Source organism: Xylocopa sonorina, chromosome 7 (genome assembly GCF_050948175.1).
Source record: "Xylocopa sonorina isolate GNS202 chromosome 7, iyXylSono1_principal, whole genome shotgun sequence".
NCBI classification, from domain to species: Eukaryota; Metazoa; Arthropoda; class Insecta; order Hymenoptera; family Apidae; genus Xylocopa; species Xylocopa sonorina.
In genome coordinates, this window is record NC_135199.1 from 9739988 (window position 1) to 9748129 (window position 8142).

The 8142-nt window shown below is 42.1% G+C and overlaps 1 protein-coding gene across 3 annotated transcripts; it reads left to right on the forward strand.

The window, feature by feature from the left end:
* Nucleotides 1-320: 320 nt before the first annotated feature.
* Nucleotides 321-7786, forward strand: Fwd (phosphatidylinositol 4-kinase beta fwd). Of its 3 annotated transcripts, XM_076898460.1 has the most exons (12): nucleotides 321-851; nucleotides 2418-2661; nucleotides 3267-4330; nucleotides 4483-4633; nucleotides 4745-4879; nucleotides 4980-5143; nucleotides 5260-5390; nucleotides 5477-5707; nucleotides 5778-6095; nucleotides 6176-6552; nucleotides 6640-7112; nucleotides 7191-7786. In XM_076898460.1, exons 2-12 carry the CDS (start codon nucleotides 2480-2482, stop codon nucleotides 7376-7378), a joined length of 3414 nt encoding a protein of 1137 aa, XP_076754575.1. In that variant the 5' UTR covers nucleotides 321-851; nucleotides 2418-2479; the 3' UTR covers nucleotides 7379-7786. The 3 variants fall into 3 exon arrangements, with proteins under 3 accessions (XP_076754575.1, XP_076754576.1, XP_076754578.1); XM_076898461.1 differs by lacking the exon at nucleotides 2418-2661; XM_076898463.1 differs by lacking the exon at nucleotides 321-851 and having other exon boundaries at nucleotides 2459-2661; nucleotides 4516-4633; nucleotides 7191-7785.
* The last annotated feature ends 356 nt before the right edge of the window (nucleotides 7787-8142 follow it).

The following is an 8142-nucleotide window of genomic DNA, read 5'->3' on the forward strand; positions in this document are numbered from 1 at the left end:
CAGATATTTATAATTAATTTGTTCAAAGTAGTCATTAGTTTCCATTTTCTGAACCGCAATTTTGTTTCACGTATTATTTTCAAACTATCAATAGTCAACTTTTAACTGGGAAGTTGCAGCAATAAAAATTAATACCATACAGTGTGAAATGATCAGATGTTTTCACAATTTCAGAAATAAATTTCAACAAAATATTCAATTTCAGATAAGAGAGATGAAATATTGTCGCGTTCGTCATCGAGCGACAGGATCTCCGTGTCCCGCAGTCCGTCACTGCTTAATGGCAACCTGGACTTTGCATCTGTTTCGTTGGCAGCAGTGCGCAGAGTAGTATTCAGTGCGTCGTGCGAAAAGCAGTCGAGCTTGGCGAGGTCGCCTTTTGCGTTAGCACGAAGACTTGTTCGTGCGTGTTTTTAGTTGCGATACCGGACGGAATAGAGGAGCCCACGTATATTTAATCGTTGTGTCGATCGCAGTTCGGTAGGATAAAAACGAGAGTGATGAAGTGTGATCCTGTGCGGGAACGTATAGGGCGTAGCCAGGCATTGTGCAAAATCGTCTGAAAACGAGCGACGACAAGGCGGTGCGTGACAGTCCGAGTCTGCCATTGGAAAGGATATCTTGTTGTCTTTTTCGCACCTAGTGGCATTTTGCGTACTCGCGGTGTTCGCTGCATCATCGTCATCCTTTCTCACTCTCCCTCTGGCTGCCCCCCTACCTCCTTCTCTAGCCCCTTGTTTCGTATACTACTCAATCGTACTATATCGTACGCGCTATACGGATAAAACTGAAGACGTCCACGCATGGTGCAGCAGCCTCGATCTCGGCAAACTCCCGAATTTAAGTACGAGGTAAGCTCGCGTTGGACATTTCGTGAACCGTATCGGGTCTACGATACCCTATGTAAAACAGGTTTACCGCATTCGATTGATTGAATCTAGCTGGAACACGAATAAGGGAGAGGTATAATATCTATGGGGGTGTGGATTCCATTGGCTGTCAGTATAGAGACAGTGCTTGGTTTCTATGCTCCTGGCACACCCATCCCTGCGCGACCGCTGGCCAGCGTGTGAATACGAGCCGAACGGAAGGACGAGAGACCCTGAGAGTAAAAGAGGGAGAGTAAAAAGCCGGCATACTGCAGCTTAGACGTCGTTCCATTTTCCTCCTTATTGAATTATTCCTCTCCCAGGGATTTCACTCGGCCGGGTCGGCTCGTCGATTAATCTCGCGGGAAAGGAACACACGGTTTCGTGTGATTTTCAGCCACGATAAATGCGAGATTGTTCCCCGGTAGAAAGCGATCGCCTCGTATTTGCTCTCGTTAAAATAAAAAAAATACTTTCGTTCTCGCCGGGACGGGATAGAAAATATCGAAAGACGAAGCAGAACCAAATGGAAATATCGTGGGTACGTAAGAACCGTCTGTCGTAGAGTAGGGAGTAAAATTCTGACGTACGCTTTGTTCCGACTGGCATTCGACTTTCTCGTACCTAGCACGAGTTTCACGTTTCTGTCACGGTGCCGCCTTGTGTGCGGTTGGTCATCGTTGTGCATTTCTAAAAGATGACTTCTGTTCTTGTGAGAAATCTCGGATTGATCGTGCCTATAAACGTGATCGTTGGAAACATATGTTCCGTCGATCCGATGCTGTCAGACGGCAATGGATTGGTTATGTGTAAGATTACAGGCTACAGAATTTTGACGCAATATTGTTTGTAATCAAGATAGCGCGTCATGGAATATTAGATACCAAGATATACGCTGGTGCGTTACACAATTTTCCTTTGTACGATTAGATCTTCTAGAACAGGAATCCGCTGTAGTAAGAATTAATTGGAAAAGCAAGACAACGCAATCGTAAGACGATTAAAAACGAGCACGATTGATCTATTGTGTCATTGTTTAAATCATTTTTTGCTTGTTTACTTTCTCCATTTTGTCTCGTGAATCTATTCGATGTACGAAACGCTACGCGGTCTTTTCCATTAAAATCACTGACGTTCGACGTCACGTATATAATTAATTGACGAACGCGTCGACGATCAGGCGTTTTTCAAGTACACCCAAGATACGAATTTCTTTATCGTATTTCGAATTGTACCGATAACCGAGCCGCAAAACAGCCGGCTTTAAAGTTGGTTCTCCTCGACACCCGCGCACCGACACGAGAAAGAGAGAGAGAGAGAGAGAATCTCGTTGCGATTATTTTGATTTATAGTCGTTAAATAACACGTGAAATACAATGCGTGATCCCTGATCGCATTGCTTTTGCTTTTTCGTTATCTACGAATTTTCTGGAACGCTACGCGTTTCGAGCGGATTTTCGTGAATAACGTACGCTCGGTCGCGCGTACGCGTTTCCCTTTCGATACTCATTCATTTGAACGACTCGAATTGCGACGTGTTCTCCGTAGGTGGACCATCAACATGAACAGCAGATGACTGTTAGCCGAGCTGATGCTCGTTCAACTTTAATATGAGTGAAGTAGTGGCTGTAACACCTAGTGGTGGATCGACACGCCAGGAAAACGTGGCACACATCAAAAGGCATAAATTAGCCAACTGTAATGTTCCTCTCGTGCATGGACGGTCAAACCCACCGATCAACACCCGTAATAGGCTGACCACGCATCAACGAAATCATAGTCTGGACTTTAGGTATGTAAATGAAGCGTCGCGGTCGTGATCGTTACACGCTTCCGGAGAATATTTATAGATGCTGATAATATGATTTTTTGGCTCTGGTTATCTGCAACATAGTCGACGGCTTCTACTATCTACAAGACTGAATAGTGGAACGCACATGCACGGAATGTTACCAAAGTCTACAGAGTCAGTGAATATATTTATTTTAATGCATTATACTTAAGCGCACACGGACACACGCGTATCGATCGTCCATGATGTGCACTTTATCCTGTTTTATTTCATGCGTCATCAGTTCGAAATGACACTCTGCGAGTTCCTCGCTATTTTCCTTGAGCATGTTTTTCTCTAACGGATGCAGGTTTCACAAGCGGCGCTGGGAAATTGCTGCGAAAGGAAAGAACCCGTTCGACTTATATTCTAGCGATTATCGCTTCCTCCGATACGTAGACAGTATTTCTATCATTTAGAAGAGTGAAATTTTTAAGTACTCGAGCAGTAGATGAAACACATAATGGCAAAGAATATTCGTAACCTTGGTACCATTCCGAACGGCTCGAACGTAACACTTGATTCGCATGTACAGTCTATACACGAAACGGTTAACCTGGTTGCAGGTCAATGGGTATTTTGTTGCCGCCGGTTCCGCAGGCGGCCGCGACCACGCTGACGCATCATCACAGAAATCGAAGTCTCGACTCCGCGCTCCAGCGTATCCCGGAAGTGGACGTGACGCCCAGTCCGGAATGCGAGACGACACCGGCCCCGGTAGATAAAGAAGCCGCGGTGCCGGCGTGCAAGGGCCGCAGCCGGGAACGCGAGGATCTCGCCAGCCTCGGGTCGGACGATTCCGGTATACTTTGCGGGTCCGACAGCGGCTCCAGCGACGCGACCAACGCCGCTACGAGAGAATCGAGCGTCGACCACCTGCACAGCCGCGAAAGCCTCGACTCCGCGTTATCCCAGCCAGGTGACATGGATAGCGTGGATGCGGTGGATGGCGAGGATACGACTGTCACGGACTCAGTGTCGGTGTCGGTGCCAGTGTCACCTGTGGAACTGGTGCACCTGAGTGAACCTTCGTCGAGAAAGGGTGTCGATTGTAGCGGCAGCAGCAACACCACCACCAGCAACAACAACAGCAGCAGCAGTAGTAGTAGTAGTAGTAGTAGTAACAGTAATAATAGTAATAGTAATAGTAGTAGTAGTAGTAGTGCTGGTGCCGGTGATGGTTGTAGTGGTGAGACGTGTAAACATGAGAACGCGACCAGTGGTGATCATCACGGTACGCAGGAACCGCGCAGCAATAATGCATGTACGGTGAAAGAACTTGAGAGCCACGAGTACGTGCACGAGGAGCAACGAAGGAACGAGATGGCTGGTGTGGCGGTCGACGCGCGAGATTATCAAAATTCCATGGAAGTCTCGGCTGTGAACGATAAACAGAGTGAACTGACTGGCGCGGCGATGACGTTGTGCTGCGGAACGACCGTGCAATCCGAGACTAGCGAGGCAGCTGTGAAAAAGCAGTCCGGTGTCGTTTGTCAGAGACAAGAGACGGTGCAACCGAAACCGTCCGAGGGATGCTTGCTCAGACTGTTCGAGAGCCAGATCTTCGACATGTCCATGGCGATCTCTTATCTATTCAATTCTAAAGAGCCTGGCGTTCAAAGCTACCTTGGTAAGCATCTTCTGCCGGTTTCACACTTGTTCATTTCGTATGTCACTAATTATGATTTGTTTCATGTATCCCATTAACGTGGAATAGATTGTGTAGCCCACAATACCTAAATATAAACGGTTGCAGTAATAATTAATAGTGGTTTGTTTTAGAATCGTTGAAACATAAAGAGTACTATTTTCTAGGGAACAAGATGTTTAGTTTCCCAGATAACGATGTGGACTTCTATTTGCCACAGTTAGTTGTAATGTATATACAACTTCACGATGTTACAGAAGTCCTTTATCCATATCTTGTCCATAGGTATGTATATTGTATTGCTCAGAAAAAGAGAGCGGCAAAAGACTCGAATGAAAACATTGGGAAACACTGCAAAAATGATGATTAAAGTATTACGACTTCCTTGTTCGTCAGGTGTAGACAGTCGGCTGATTTTTCGTTAAAATGTGCCTGGCTATTAGACGCGTACAGTTCCGATGCTCATTTGCCATCCAAAAAGAAGTCTCATGGGACCAAACTAAAAAATCTTATTCTCTCAGATGAACTCAGGTAAGGATATTAAAATCGTATTAAAGGATACGAAAACGTTACACGAACGACGTGAAGATATAACGTTTCTTGTACTTAATCCTTTCACGCGAAACATTAGGCCAAAAGGAAATGAGAATAAAAAACGCGTAACTGGATTGCAAACTCCCGCACCGCCGCTACTAACCCCGATGCAAAGTGTTACATCTCCTAATAAAAAGACACACCAAAGATCTCAATCAGATGCCACTGGATTGTTTCAAACTCTACGTCGTAGCCATTCCGGTAGATGAATTACACAAATTAATTCTGTTATCTTATTACGAAATAGTAAAAGTAGAAGTAGCGATTGTTGCGTAAACGAAAATTTCACCGCACGCTTATGTGTAATTTATTTCAAGGTACAATAAATAAAGTAAGTCTTGGGGACCTGAGCTCTGGTCGAGCATTTGACAATGGTTGTACCTGTTTTTATTCCTGCCAAGGTGTGGTAAATGATTTACGTGGACAAAAAACTGACTGCTTTTGCAATGTAATTGGATGATTTTCTTCATTAGACACAACAATTCTTTCTACCACGTATAAATTTAATAAAAACAATTACGTTTCTATTTATAGGCACCACGACTTGCTCCAGAACTCGAATTTATACAAGCATTAATATCAATTGGTAAATTACTTGGAACTATCCCAACAAAAGAAAGTAAAACTGTTCAATTAATAGCGGAGCTTAGTACTCTCAATTTGAATCTCCCTGCAAGGGTGTGGCTTCCTTTGCACAGTTCAATACCGCATCATATCGTACGAGTGCCACCGCAATACGCTGCTGTCCTTAATAGCAAGGATAAGGTGAACAATTTTGACAAATCTATCATATTTCTCTTCATGAATGCACATTAATCTGTTTTACAACATGTAGGCACCATACATAATTTATGTTGAAGTGTTAGAAGTAGAAGATATTTATACGTCACCTGTACCGACAAAAATAATGGGATGTTCACTGAGGCACACTAAATCCGAGGAAAATTTAACCGGAGGCGAACAGTCTAACGTAATGAGTTCATCAAACATATCCACTTCAGAATCACAACAGAACATACCACCACCGATTAGACAAACTCCGGTTAAAAATATCTCACCGTATTCGGTCAGAAGTACGGAAGTTGCATTTAGTTTCCCCGATGACGATCCTAACGATTGTTGGAGTCAAGAAGACGACGAGATCACACAACAGGTTCGTTCCTCTTTATACGATTAATATTAGCTTTTCTATCATAAGATAGAATTAATTTTTAATAATTTCCATTTCTCCAGTATTTACAACTGCGTAAGCCAAAAGATAGAGATACGATATCTCAATTGAGTCAAGAATCATCAGACAGTAAAGAACCAATATTTGTACCTGGTGATATAAAGAGGCGATTGAGCGAAATGGCCGCTGCGCCTAGCGCTACGTTCAATCACGACCCGGAAGATCCGTCGGCTGCTGTTCTAAAAGAACCCTGGGAATTGAAACAACGCCGGATAAGATCTTCCAGTCCGTATGGTCATTTAGCTTCGTGGAAACTTCTCGCTGTTATCGTAAAGTGTGGCGACGATCTGCGACAGGAACTTCTTGCATCGCAGTTACTGTCGATGTTACAAAAAATCTGGCAAGATGAACATGTACCTCTTTGGGTGCGGCCATATAAGTACGAACTATTTTATTATCCAGTATATGTTTTATTGCGACGGTTCACTATAAAACAATTTATTAAACATACAATTGTATCTTGCAGAATTTTATGTTTATCGAATGACAGTGGTTTAATCGAGCCAATCTTGAATACTGTATCACTCCACCAGGTGAAGAAACAGTGCCAATTAACGCTTTATCAATATTTTGAACGAGAATTCGGTCCATCCATGACGGAAGCGTTCACTGTTGCGCAAAGGAACTTTATACAAAGTTGCGCAGCGTATTGTCTCGTCTGTTACCTCATTCAGGTTAAAGACCGCCACAATGGGAATATTTTGCTTCACAGTGACGGCCACTTAATACACATAGACTTTGGATTTATACTTTCAACATCGCCAAGAAATTTAGGATTTGAAACCAGCCCATTTAAACTAACACCCGAATTCGTAGAAGTGATGGGTGGAAGCCAATCTAAGCAATTCCAAGAATTTAAAACTTTAATTCTCCAAGGATTAATTGCAGCACGGAAACATATGGAAAAAATTGTTAATCTTGTGGAAATCATGTTATCGGGTAAATATTTTATACGTATACGTTACGTATATTAGTGTTGTAAAATTACTGAACATCTTCCAACTTTTATCGATTCAGGCTCGCAACTTCCATGCTTTCGTAGCGGTGGAGCAGCGACGGTTCAAGGGTTAAAAAATAGATTTCATCTTACATTGACGGAGGATCAATTACGTCGACACGTGGAAGACCTGGTTGAAGCCAGTATTCATTCGTGGTCTACTAAATTATATGATCGGTATCAATATTTCGCAAACGGCACCCTTTAATAATAATATAAACTTTTATCCATATGGCAAGGATAATGATTTTTATAACAAAGGAAAACAAACAAACTTGCATTGATTATATGGTATTTCTTCCAGAAAACGTTTAAACTTTATAGCATTCCGTATGCACAAATTATCTTTGGAGCTAATTCTTCGATCACATAGAAATATGATCGATACATAGGAAATGCTAACAAACAAAAAAAAAACTAGATTTATTCCATGTAGAATAAGCTGATTTCATTAGATTAATTTTACTTTATTCTGAATTATTCCCCTTAGTTTCTTAACACGTATAAATCCTACAGTCTTCTTTGGTTGAAAAAAAAACTTGTACAAATACCACGTTTATCAATGCTCGAAAGTGATTTATGACAACTATGTTTTTTGCTAAAATTTAATGCCTCAAACGAAACGGGGAATAATTTACGAAATTTTTTTTATTGTTACGTTAAGTATTATATATGTATAATTGATTTTGTTGTGTACGTTAAAATGACTATGTATGCCTTGTTGGCAACTACAAGTTAACTATTGTCGGTGCAGACTTTGTGACATTGACTGAATGTTGGACTGCTAGATCGTTATTAGCCTATAACAGCGTAATTTGTTAAAGGTGCCTTATTTGTAGAAAATGGCGGAACGATCAAATCTGAACACAGTGAAGTGATTACGTGCGTTGATATATCTGCTGGGAAAAAAACTGAACTATTACAAAAAGGACAATCTATAGTTTGTACATAAAATACGTTGCGTGAACTTTT